Source organism: Colletotrichum paranaense, assembly GCF_030867605.1.
Source record: "Colletotrichum paranaense strain IMI 384185 chromosome Unknown Scaffold_8.1, whole genome shotgun sequence".
Taxonomy (NCBI): Eukaryota; Fungi; Ascomycota; class Sordariomycetes; order Glomerellales; family Glomerellaceae; genus Colletotrichum; species Colletotrichum paranaense.
In genome coordinates this window covers 2,697,297-2,710,255 of record NW_026848966.1, presented here as the reverse complement: position 1 = coordinate 2,710,255, position 12,959 = coordinate 2,697,297, and the positions used below count along the sequence as shown (strand labels likewise).

Genomic DNA, 12,959 nt, shown 5'->3' with positions numbered 1-12,959 from the left:
ATTCAGGTCAAAGTGGGATTAAGAATGGGATAGCTTGGCTACTTGTAGTTCGACTAAGGTCGCACGAGGAAGAGAGACAGGGAACCGTCACCAGGGCGGGGAGGTGAGGGGAGACCATCGGGAGACGATAGTGGCTTAGACCAGAGGCAACAGAACGAGTACCTTACCACCTAACTTAGCTGCATCCAGCAGGCGGGCACCATCATCTTGCCTGTCCTACCTGGTCTTGGCAAAGGCTAGTTGAGGTGCAGCAAGGAGGCATAAGATTGGGAGTCGCGATACAGCTCGCAGCTTCCCACACGTTAAGTGGAGTTACATCATCAGCTGGCCAGGGATGCACTGACGCGGGCCAAGTTTCTGCCAACACGGCTTGCACGTTGCGCCATACAAAGAGACCTCAGACAGACGATGACGAGGGTACAAGTACCGATACTCGACTTCAATGTGCAACAAGGTCGCAGAGGAGGAACAAGATAAGCCTGTAAGCCCAGGTAAGACAGTCCAAATAATGCAGCAACAAGTCGCTTCTGCGGTTTGCCAAGAAATCCAAACAAGCACTTCAGCCAAGGAGTGTTGGCAAACTCATGGTCCACGGAGCTAATCCACGCTTGGTGACGTGATGGTCGCCAACCTACTGTCACTTCAGCTGGCTTCGTCCATGGCCCCTGTTCAACCCCGCCAAGCTTGTCCTATTCGTTCATTCCTCCGTTACGTCACGTGGCTGCCAGCCTCAAATCAGATGGACCCCACCGAGTCCCGTCAAGCCATACATCGCGGGGCTTTGTGGCGGTGACCTGTTCGAACTTCTGTGGCTTGCGTCAGTTCATGTTCACCGGCTGAGTCATCCCCGAAAGCGAGCTCTTCGTCATCAATTGAATATTGGTGCCCCGCCATCCCGAGCTTTAAGTCATTGCGACGGCGCAAAACGAGGGCCAACACTGTTTTGTCAATCCCTCTTTCTACAATTTACACCTGGAATAGCTGCGAGGGCTTGTTATACAGTTCGAAATGGCTGCCAAAAATGCGCCGGATCTTCTCAAGAGACCCCTCTACGGTTTGTCCTCTCTACAACTACTACCCCGCCATCGTCAACTGACCCAGTCACAGTCTATGATCTTCCCCAAGAAGTGTTGTCTACACTCTCCTTGAAGCCCGACGCCTATATACCCGAACAAGCCCCTCCATCGCCTCCCTCGAAAGATACGGCCTCCTCCGATCTCGTCGGCTCACAAGCCTGCTCCCTTTGCGGAATTACTTTTCCCACCGTTATCGACCAGCGAAGCCATCAGAAATCCGATTGGCACCACTACAACTTGAAGCAGAAGCTGCGCAGCGGAAAGCCAGTATCCGAGAATGAATTCGAAAAGTTAATCGGGGACCTTGACGAGAGTCTGTCGGGATCAGACTCGGAAGAGTCCGAGGATGAAGAGAAGGAATCCACACTCACAGCACTGCTGAAGAAGCAGGCGACGCTCGCCGACAAGTACGCATCGCCAACCGCAGATCATAATGACGGAGAAGAAGACACGATACGACGCAGGGGGAAGGGCAATCCGCCTCTAATCTGGTTCAGCTCACCAGTTCTCCCATCAAACACATACTTTGGCCTCTATAGGGCTATCCTTAGCCCCGAAGAGCTGCGCGACGAGACAAAGCTGGTGGAAGTCGTTAGAAAGAAGCAGTTGGACCCAATAGCCGCGCCAAAAGTCTCTAAAGACGGCGCAGCACCGCCGCCAGCGGCATACAAAGGTCCTCACTTCTTCTTGTGCATGATTGGTGGTGGCCACTTCGCCGCCATGGTCGTAGCATTGCCGCCACGACAAAACAAGTCTTCCGCAGGCGCAATGAATCGCGAAGCAACCGTACTTGCTCACAAAACATTCCATCGATACACAACTAGACGAAAGCAGGGTGGTTCGCAATCAGCCAACGATAACTCCAAGGGAAATGCCCACTCGGCCGGTGCCAGCATCCGTCGGTACAACGAACAAGCCTTGGTGGACGACGTACGCAATCTTCTCCAAGAATGGAAGGGGCTTCTTGATACGTCTGAGCTGCTCTTTATTCGAGCAACGGGGGCGACGAATCGAAGAACGCTATTCGGACCGTACGATGGGCAAATATTGAAACACAACGATTCGAGGATACGAGGGTTCCCGTTCAGCACACGAAGGGCGACACAGAACGAGTTGATGAGATCTTTCATTGAGCTCACGAGACTAAAAGTCAGAGAAATCAACCCGGAAGACGAGATTAAACCAAAGTCCGAGACGCCCACACCTGCGAAGAGCGCCGCTCCGAAGCCTACGAAGCCAAAGCTTACAGAGGAAGAGGAGACTGCATTATTGCATACCACACAGATTCAGGCGTTCATCCGGCGCTCGAAACTTCCAGCCCTACTATCCTACCTCAAGACCAATGACGTATCTCCCGATTTCCAATTTCAGCCGGCAGACCAGAATCACCACTCACCAACACCCCTCCACTTGGCTGCTCATCAGAATGCTGCGCCTCTAGTTCTAGGCCTCATCACACGCGGTAGTGCATCTCCTCTGATCACCAACAAAGACGGCAAGACTGCGTTTGAACTTGCAGGTGACAGGTCAACAAGAGACGCCTTCCGGGTTGCGCGATCAGAGCTCGGCGAGGATAAGTGGGATTGGGAGACCGCACGCATACCGGCACCTCTTAGCAAGGCAGATGCTGAGAAGCGTGACGAGAGAGATAGAAAGGAGAAGGATGAGCAGGAGACGGCAAGAAGGCGTGCCGAGGAAGAGAGGTTACGGGTCGAAGGACCCAAGGCTGATAGCAGGAAGCCCAAGTCTGGCGGTCTAGCGGCTATAGCGGCCACGAAGACGGCACAAGAGAAGAGAGTGGAAGAAGCCAGGGGCCTCACACCGGAGATGCGAATGAAACTCGACCGAGAGAGGAGAGCCAGGGCCGCTGAAGAGCGCCTCAAGCGCATGCAGAATAATTCATAGTCGTGATGGTCGCCGAGTGCGCTGACAACAATCTCTGGCCCATTGACAATTGAGCTAGTTATAATAGACCAAGCGATGACACGGCTGCGCTAAACGCTATTCTCTGGCTTCTGGTGAATGATATCGAACATGTACGATATGGATGGTTGTTGGATTGTGGTGATTCAAAACGTTCCCCAATTGAAATTATTTTGTTCACATTCACGTATGAAAACTGGTGTTGTATAGAAACCAGTAACTTCGTTACAAGCAAATATAAATCTTCAAATTATCTTTCAACCTCAGTTCTCATGGCATATCCTCATAGTTTACGCCAATAGCTGTGGAGAGGGCAGATCCCGACTTGGTCTCGAGAAATACAAACTCACGATCTCGGTGCCCGGCCTTCCGGCAGCTTGAAGTTCCAGAACGGTGGCATAGATATGGATGACTTTCCTATCCGTGGACACTTGAACTAAGAAAAATGTTTACCGACGTACAGGAATTCCTTCCTGTCGAGTCTGATCATTCCATCTGCTGCGTTCATGGTTGCGTAATACATATCGAGGTGTGTCCTGATGCTCTCGTGCACAACGCAATGGTTGTTGAGCAGGATTTGTTCCAACGTCTTCGCTTTGACATGATAGGTGCCGAGACATAGACCTTCTGAAGGGTTGCGATCAGTCTGTGGTTAGTTGTAATGGGGCCCTGAAAGGTCCAATGGAAATTAATACATCTTTATAGCCTTGAATCTAACTCACAGTGTCGGCTACAATATAATCAATATGCTTTGCTGGCAAGTCGACGATATTTCTCGTCTGTGATCATGGGAAACTTCACAGCTATTTCACTTCCTGGTAAACACAATTTCTCTTTGGGAGGATATGCTGTCGTACCAGCCAGATCCGACATGAACTTGATACCCTACTCTCGACATTCAACATCACCACCACTAGCCCCGGAAACATCCGTCTACATGTTGTATCAAGGAAGACAGTCTGTGAGCCAAGCGACACGAACGTTGTCAACCGTTGAGAACCTCACCCAGAGTCGAACGATTTAGGGGATATTCCAAGAGGAGGATTTATGAATCTAAGCTGAGACAACTGGTATTCGTCATCTGGCCGCAGTGGGATTCAGTCTCAACAGCCAAGTTGAGGCGTTCCTGCCACCGCCATCATCTATACCCAGATGCAAGACCGAGACAAATCGTCCCTCTAGGAAACAAGTATGTATTTGCTTCTAGGCTGTGAATGTTTTCACGGGGGACCTTGGTCTCGCCCCAGTCTACGGACAGGCATTGCCGCAGCAGCACACCAAAGCCCTTGAACTTTCAACATCCGACATGAACGTCAAACACTATCAAGAGCCACAATCTCTACAGGAGCCTGTGTCATGTCGTTCACGATATCCTGTGAATATCATGCCATACTACCTCGTATCTCAGAACCCTTGGTCGTGAAGGCTCATGTTTCACAAGGAAAACCCGAGACAAGTTTTCGAATTTGCAAAGCCACAATCAACAACTACACGATAGATCGACCCGTATTCCAAAACACCATGTACGCAAAAGGCATCGAAACCTCTCTCAAGCGAACTTTAACGGCACCCAGCACCCGGTCCTCGGCCGACACCCCGTAATCGTCCAAAGCTGCGTATTAATCCGTAATGTTCTCCATCACTCGGTAGACTAGGCATGTCTCTCACCACCCGAAACACACCTCATCCCACAAACAGAGTCCATCGCGAGAGACTAATCTCGCGGAACAGAAAGACTACATCTCGTATCCTCTCCAAACACTCCTCTCCGAGTCTCGACCGTTTACACGACCTTGTCTCACACACCGAACCACAACGCCTCTCCACAAAACGTCAACGTCAATGCATCATATACAGGCATACCTACCTGCAATCGACCGCAAAAGTTTTGCTTTTTTCTCAACGTACGAGGTCGTAAAGCCGCTCATTGCTTATTCTTCTAAAACATGTCCTTCCCAAGGCTTCCACCAGTTCACTGTTCACCCACATTTACGATCCCGATCTTGCCGTAGAATCGTACTTTAGCTCCCCCAAAATGTATTCCCGAAAGGGACCGCACAAACGGTCGGGTACCTGCATTAGATCCCAAACGACCTTCCAAGGGACTTCAGGCTTGATGGGAACGTTGCAGAGGCATGTGATGAATGCAACGGCTACGCAACGAGACCCGACTCACCGAGCCTGACAACCCTTCTCCCCCGCGGCCTCCGTAGCCTGACATCTTGACATTCACGCTCATGCAACGGTTATCGCACGTCCAAAGTAAAGCCGAGAAACAAGCTCCCTCGACCAATAACTCGTCAACGTAGCACAGGCTCGTGCTACAAGCATGAACGATACCGAATACCATCTTACCGTGAAAGATCCCGTTCAACCCACCACAAACACAGCCCTTACCCCCCTTCTCCAGGAGTCCAGTCTGTTACACGGGGCAGTGATGAGCATCTCGAAAAGCCGGCAGCACGGGGTATCCGTACCCGCCTTCATTACGGCAGATCGCCATAGTCGAGTTGGCGATCACACTTGGCCAAACTAGCAAGAGCAAAATAAACAGCGTTCCGTTTCACAGCCACCTCCTCGAGCCCCGCGAGAGTAGTGTATCCGTATCCGTAGAGTACTATAGCTAGGACCTAGAGGCTAGAAAGGAAGAGAAAAAACTAGATTAATGCCCCTGTCTGCCGAAGCGAAGCCGCGAGCGAGCCAGAGAGAGGGAGAGCTGGTAAGCAGGAGGAGGGATACCGCGACCAACACAGTTCAGCCTCGTGTCATGAAACCGAACCATCCCCGCCCCCACTGGCCGGCTCTTCCATCGCTACCATAACTCGCTCAGTCTCTCTGCCAAACCCATGATATCCATCTCGATATCCGTATCTCTCCCCACAACGGGAGGGAGGGGATAACCAGGCAGAGAGGAGGGGATCGAAGAAAAGACCCGTCAGTCGACCAACATTTTGCCGTCCGCATCGCGTTTGTGCGGAACTGCCGGGTATTTGTTTTTTTCTTCTCTCGACGAACCAGCTTCACAGCCACCCTATACGTCACGGTAAGGCTCGCATAAAGAACGCGATGCTGAGTTCGGATTGTCCATTATGCATGTTTGGCGGGGTATGGCATCGAAACAATTAGGGATCGGAGGCCTAGGAGATTTTTTTCCTTCGCCCCTTTGCAAGAGTTCGGATGAAGTGGTCAAGAGCTTGACATCAGCTGAATGGGATGAATGGGATACCCCCGACTGCCTCGACTGCCACTGGCAAAGAGGATGGTGTTAAACGCGGCTATTGAGCAGGATCTTGACTCGCGAGGGATCAGGACGATAGACTTCGCGGGAGTTACGCTGACCTTGCCTCCCGTTTACCTCGCAGGGTGGCGTTGAAATATCGAGTAACTTGGCAACGAAGAACTGATCTAGTGCTTGATGGGAGGAACCCAATCGGTATTATAACACTCCATTCTTTCAAAACTTGGAGGATGCAGAACAACAGCCCAACGCATGCTGCTGTTGACTGAGTACCAACCAGTGGCTGAAAGTGAGCCGCGCTGGCACGAATAGTTTCGACAGCTGTCCACAGGAGGTTCTCGGGGATTTGGTAACCCTGCTGCAGGGGTCGGGCCATTGAGTTCCTCTTTGGGATTTCAGCGACGACCCCAGCCATCACCGTCAGGGTTGCACCGTGGAAGACACCCGTTGGAGCATAGCAAACCGGAAGGGGTGGTCCCTGTTACGGACCTGGCCTGTCTTCCGTTATGTGACAGGGCAGCAAGGGAAGCGAACAGCAGGCCATCCATCGCGGAGTCGCGGTTGCTGCTGAATTTTCGGGGTGAACTGTCCGCCGCGAAAGGGCGCCGGTCCTTGTTGAACAAAGGCAAGCCCGGCAACGGAGGTGCACCGGAGGAACAGCAATGCTCGAAAGCGAAGATGGCCGGCCCTTGCACCCAACTGTCTTGTTTGGAAGATCCTCAAAGTGCCGAGGAAACAAAATGCAACCTTGACAAGAGAGGTCGCTGAGAATAGAAGCTCAGGCGGGCCTTGGGAAATGAGAAGAGGGAAGAAACCCAGTGAACCATATGGCTAGAGACAAGACTCCAGGTCACGCCAACGGAACCAGGCGATCTCATGATCGGGACCGAGCCGTGATTGCGTTCTCTCTCGCAACCCCCCGTTTTGGATGGTCTGATTTCCTCTTTCGTCCAGCCAGGTATTGAACCAATCTGCGGGATCAATGATCGACGGTGAAGACGGGGCAGATAGTGTGCGTTCTGGAGAAGGCCGCGAAAGCTTCGGTTCACGGATACAGTTGTCGATAATTGATTGAACTTTCAATATTTCATCTCGATAGCGACCACAGCGTTGGCAACGAGATGAATGGCACGGTGTTCATCCTCTTCTCGGATACCGGCCTGGGGAGGAAGATGAAAACTCAATACTTGAGATTTGGTATTGAGTTTTGGAGGTCTCGGACGATTGATGACGGCAGTGCTGGCCGATCTTCAAGTAGAGCCATCGCAGGTTCCAGCGATGTACAGCTGGTCGCAATGTCCAGGGACGCCTGTCGGGAGTCACTTTCCACGGTAAGGATGGGTCTTGATACCCATGGCGCCGCTGTCTGTGAGGGCGGTCGGAGTTTAGGGGACCACTGCGGTCAGTTATGTCATCCAATCTCCCCCGGTTAGGTCAGACCGTCGGGCCTAGGCTCACGGTCCTCAGGCGGTATCGGCTCAAGACATGCCGCTCGAGCCTCACTATTTGTCTTGGGGCTACTCGTCAGAAATAAACAGTCACCCGGACTGTGAATACGGATATGGATGTCGAAAAAGTTGACAGCTCTGAAGCAAGAAAGAGTGTTGTTTCAGCCATACGCGAGTGGAAATTGGAGGATATCTTGAGGACCTAAAACGAGGGAAAGACGGTTGTATTGCCGGCGACTTTTGGCATGGCTCGTGTTCTCAGATTCAGGTGAGCGTGCCTGATTAGGCAAAGCCCCCCGGCTGACTCGGCTCTTTCTGGCCTGGTGGGCATTCGATAGGGCAAAAGGCCGACGTCATGCTGGCAGGATCAGTCACTCTTCTGTAAAGTCGGTTGCGAATAGATGATGGATTGGGCGCCAGAGCAACCTAGAGTTGTATGTGTTGACGCTTTTGACAATGATGGAAAACATGACCCGCCGGGCAAAGGATCTGGATGAAGTGCACTGTAGACCAAACAACTGGGCTTGTAATTGCATCTGGGCATAGCCGCCTGGCTCTCAACAGTTGGCGACGTTGTCTTTAGCCATTGACGAGTTGTCTCAGGTAAAGGCTTGCTTGCGAAAGACTCGACAGGTTGCGGTGAAAACCCGTGTCTCAGTAAGGCGCCTGGCATCCCGCAGCCATCACATAGTGCCGCGCGGTCTGTCCAGCGCTTCTCGATGGATTGCAGACTGCATGGCCTGTTAGTTAGGCCCGATATGGGTCCGGCCACCCACCGAAGAGAGAAAAGGATGCTTAAATCTAAAACGAAATCTAAACCGAGAAAAGGTTGCAGTTTGGCGATCCACACGCTTGAGGGAGCCGCCGAGTAGCCTACAAGCTGTGGCTGTAAATCAAGAGCGAAACCACCGCTGGCGTTACGTTGTCGCTGAGGTTGCAATAAGCCGTTGCGTTGCCCTGATCATTGGGTCCAACTTCCAGAAAGAGGTAGACTGATAGCCCACATTCGGCTTCGTTGGCTTCGGGTGGCTGACTTGGTGAAACAAACCGTTTCCTCGGAACGAGCTCTTGAGATGGCAATCAGGCCAAGACACGATGGAAGACTCTTTGGCCTGTTATTCTGGACCGGTCGAAGGCCAAGCATTGTGATGTCTATTGACGTGTGATTTTGCAGTTGACCCGAGGATAGACAGCCGCACAGCCGCACAGCGAGGAGGGACCTTTCACAGGTCTACGAGGCTCACGGCGATAACGATAACTAGTAAAGATATCCGTACAATGCGCCAGAATGAAGCTGGCGAGCAGGCCTTTTTCGGAAGCAAATAGAGGTTTAGACGGATGAGTAAACATTCCCGATAACTAGCAGCGGCCCGTTCGTTTTGGTTGATCTGGGCCGGTTGACCGAGCCGCGATATCTTGGCAACACGGTGGGATTGAATATACCCAACACGATATAATATCGCTTGATAGGCGTGGCGACCAGACTGGGTCCTAGATCGAACGATTTGAAGCGAGCCTATTCTTCTCGGAAGAGTGTAGGCGGCGTGGCAGCGCAGGGAGCAAAAGCGAGGGAAGGAACAACGCTCAAGAGCTATCGTGGAGCTTCTGGCCAGAAGGTCTGAGCATCGTCGACCAGGATGAAAACCAATGTCGATGGATTTGGGCAACAGGGCCGACAGGTCGCGTCATGATCGGGTAAAGCGTGCTTCGAGGATTTGGGCCGGGATCCCAGGTGTTCTTGCTCTCCTCCGAAGGGCATAGCCTCTCGAGATTCCAGCGTGCCCTTGCTGACAGAATTTTTCTTCGGGAGCAAGGGTCCAGGGTAGCAGGATGGAGAAGGAATGCGATCGAGGTGGACTTTGAATGCAAGTGTATGACCATCTGGATGTGGATTGATGCTTTTTCCTTGCAGAGTTGGGGGTGATGGAGTCGAGCCTCGAGGTGAATGGATGTTGAAGTGGTGAACCAGGGGGAAAGGAGTGGCGGAAGGACCACGCCGTGAACAAGGCGCCAGGGGCACGAAGTGGAAGTGAAAAGTTGTGGAGAGGATGACCCCGGGCAAGCAGGGGTAAGAAGAAGGAGCAGGGGAGGGGAAGAATCCCCTCCTTTTGGCAAGGCAAGGCAAGGCAAGAGACAGGGGGAGAAATGGCAGGGATCCAAGGCAACGTCTTGGGTTGCCCTTTCCCAAGAGGTTTCCTTTCCGCTGGTCATTGATTGGCTCCGAGATGCTGTTCCTGCATTAGCGCAACGGAGAAGCTGGCGCTGTGGCTGAGCGTTTCAACTTGGACTGGGCAAGGAGCCCCTCGCTTGGTAGGAGAAGTCGCCAGAGGAGAGGATGTAGAAGACTCGAGAGGCTAGGAACAATTCAAAGGAGCAGACAGGCGGCAAGGAGTCGGGATGCAAGTAATGAGTGTCTGTGTCAACTGACAAGTAGAAAGCAGCCCAAAGCAACCCTCTGGGCCTCAAAAGAGCCGTTGTTCGGAGCATGACAGGACAGAAAGGGTCATGGGCGGCAGGGAACTACCTAGGAAGTTGAGTTGATTCGTCGAGTAAGTGTCTTTACTTCTTGAGGAATGAGTTCAGGTAAGATAGGTGCGACCAAATTGTCTGTTGTCTCTTTCAACTTTGTGAGGGTGACTTCAGATGATCTGCCAGCTGTCATTGGCTAGCCCCTTTCCACCGCCATGAGCTTCTTTCGTCCAATGCTTCCGTCCTTCAGGTGGGAGGTCCGACGGGAGGTACACCAATGGGCCCAGGTGCCAATACACGGGTACGCAGAGTGGTCCGCGTATTATCGACTTCCATCTATCTGGAGGGCTAGGGTAGGATGGATCAAGAATTGATTCTGCAGATTAAAAAATTCGATAACAAGAGTTAACAGTGTCTCCCGTCTCTAACTGTCTGTATCTGTCCGCACTACAACTCAAACTTTGCTAAGGAGATCCTTGAGACGCTCCATAGAGGGAGGCTGAGATGGATACGGATGCAGGCTGGAACACGGTTAACATTATCAACCTTTCAAATTAACTTTTGGTGACCTTTTGCTAGGCCTAAAATACACACGGGTAATGATTACGTGCAGCATTTGGTGCCTCCATACGTGCCTTGCCGCCGTGTTGATCTTCCAAAGAGCCCCAAAGTGCTGGATGGGCTGACGATAGGCGCGGAGGCCAGCGTATCGAGGTATCCTGGGGCATCCAATCCACGCCGTTTATTGGAGGGCGAAAGGCGGCGGCGAGTCCGTTTGAGACGTCCAGATTCGCCGTAGTTCAACCCCAGAGACTCCAGCCCGTAATAATCCACGATTGGCTGGATGTGAAGTGGTGGGGTCTTTGGATGGATGGATGGCGGGGCGGGTACGGAGTACCTACTATGGTAAGGTCTTTCTGCCCCTGACTAAAGTAAAAGCCACCCACCGATGGGAAAGAATTGGTGCACCCTTGGGGTTACAGTGTTTTGTGAGCAGAGTCGCAACCGACAATCAAAAGTGTGTGAAGTTGTAGAGCGATTACCAAATAGACTGGCTAACAATGAGCCATTCCCAATGCGGGATAAGGTACAGTTACAGCGAGTCGCAGATGGTAAGCCACGGGGTCACTTAGATCGGGGTAGGCGCCCGTTGTCCCCTCAAAAGATCAAAAAAGGCGTTCAGTCTCTACCGCAGTAGGTACTCTGTTCTGCTGGGGGAGATTCAGATTCCCTGTGGCGTCAAGCCTAGATTTCAGACCAAGCCCGGTGAGAGAAAAGCAAGCCTCTGGGGAAGGATAGCGCAAACGGCCAGCCTAGAACTGCACTCCAGACTCTCGTCTCTACTACCTATGCATCCGCACCTTACTTGTACTTTGCCACTGAATGAACACTCAAAAGGTGCATCCGTCTTTTCTTGCAGTCGACAGTCTGCAGACTGCAGGGGGGCCAGGTAGAGAGAGGCAGCTCACAGCTTGGGCCTTCTCACGTCGTCGGCGACGGGGTCTCTTTAGGTAGGCAGCCCCTGTCCATGCTCTTTCCTGTTCCTGAACGGGACAGCATTGGATGGCAAGGGGGAAGGTCACCAAGGGTACGTACCCGACTACTCACTTTACCGCCCAAGCGTCACGGCGGCGGCAAAACAAAGCGCAGAACTGGCAGATGGCAACTTTGCAGTCTGCATCCTTCACCACCGTCCACGGTTCTGCGATCCACGATCCATGGCACACGGTTCCTGTTCAGATCCAGAATGCACAGAAACAGACAGTCAGACTTAGGCTACCGTCAATGTCTAAGACAGACAGACAACCTGCTGCCCCTCGCTCGCTCGCTCGCTCCCTCCAGTCATCTGAAAGTCGCAGACGGCGGCACCAAAGCGTACGCACCGACCTCATCTCATCTCCATCCGCAACTCACAGACTCGACTCAACATCTTACTCTCACTCTCACTCTCACCAAGCAAGTCCAACCCACCGACGCTGTCTGGCTTGTCTTGCATTCGCTTCCCGTCCTTTCCGTCCGCCCATGGCTTTGACGGATCGTCGACACCTTCATCTCGAGCATAACAGGCGGTGCTCTTTAGTCTCGGTCCTGCATCAACCGCCATCTCCACATGGCGTCCGTGTTGTTATTCATGAACACTTCTCCATCTTGCCCTCGGCCGTAACATATCGTCATTGTTCACAGAACACACATCCCCATCTTGCCCCTAATCTGACTAAACCCTATGGCACCGCCAAAGCAACTGCGGATCTCTCCAATTAAGCACCATCACACGGTTATGCATGAGCATGAAACTCAGCCTGGCCTACGAGCATGAGCATTACCTTTGTTCCGGAAGGCTGAGCACACTCAATCTCAACATCCGTCACTTCCAATTCGTCAACCATGTGCCGTAACCTCCATGTAGTTTATGGAGAGGGCCTCCGGGACTTGAGCGAGGAGGCCACTGTTCAACCATTGGGATGGAGACACACACAGAGAGTCCCGTCCTCATGCTCAAGGATCAAAGAGGTTGTCCAGGGGCTGCAGTGCCCAAATGCACCCTTCTCCGTCTGTTCCTGGCTCCGATCCGAGCAACAAGTTGCTCGAATAGGAACCGTTCAACCGCTCAGGTGCCGGATGGGAAGAAGGCAGTGCTGTTTCTGGCCCCATCCTGCAATCCCCCATTTCCCAGCCCAGTCTTCAGTCGTAGCACCATCCAGAAGTCTGCTTGGAGAACCAACCCCCTGTTGGCGGATAGCATGGCCTTCGAAGAGGCCGGCATCAAACCTGGCTTCGCTCTGCCTTGCTTGCCATGCCCTCCGG

General features: G+C 52.5%; 3 protein-coding genes across 3 annotated transcripts; 1 reads left to right on the top strand and 2 right to left on the bottom strand.

Moving 5' to 3' along the window:
• Nucleotides 1-1,008: 1,008 nt before the first annotated feature.
• Nucleotides 1,009-2,981, top strand: CPAR01_10714 (ankyrin repeat and zinc finger domain-containing protein; the record flags this gene model as incomplete). Its single annotated transcript, XM_060494974.1, has 2 exons — nt 1,009-1,054; nt 1,108-2,981. The coding sequence occupies 2 exons, from the start codon at nt 1,009-1,011 to the stop codon at nt 2,979-2,981; spliced, it is 1,920 nt and encodes a 639-aa protein (XP_060347156.1).
• Nucleotides 2,982-5,106: 2,125 nt separating this feature from the next.
• Nucleotides 5,107-5,220, bottom strand: CPAR01_10713 (uncharacterized protein; the record flags this gene model as incomplete). The annotated part of the gene is made up of 1 exon (XM_060494973.1): nt 5,107-5,220. The coding sequence occupies one exon, from the start codon at nt 5,218-5,220 to the stop codon at nt 5,107-5,109; it is 114 nt and encodes a 37-aa protein (XP_060347155.1).
• Nucleotides 5,221-9,269: 4,049 nt separating this feature from the next.
• On the bottom strand, nt 9,270-9,896 carry CPAR01_10712 (uncharacterized protein; the record flags this gene model as incomplete). Its single annotated transcript, XM_060494972.1, has 1 exon — nt 9,270-9,896. One exon carries the CDS (start codon nt 9,894-9,896, stop codon nt 9,270-9,272), a length of 627 nt encoding a protein of 208 aa, XP_060347154.1.
• Nucleotides 9,897-12,959: the final 3,063 nt, after the last annotated feature.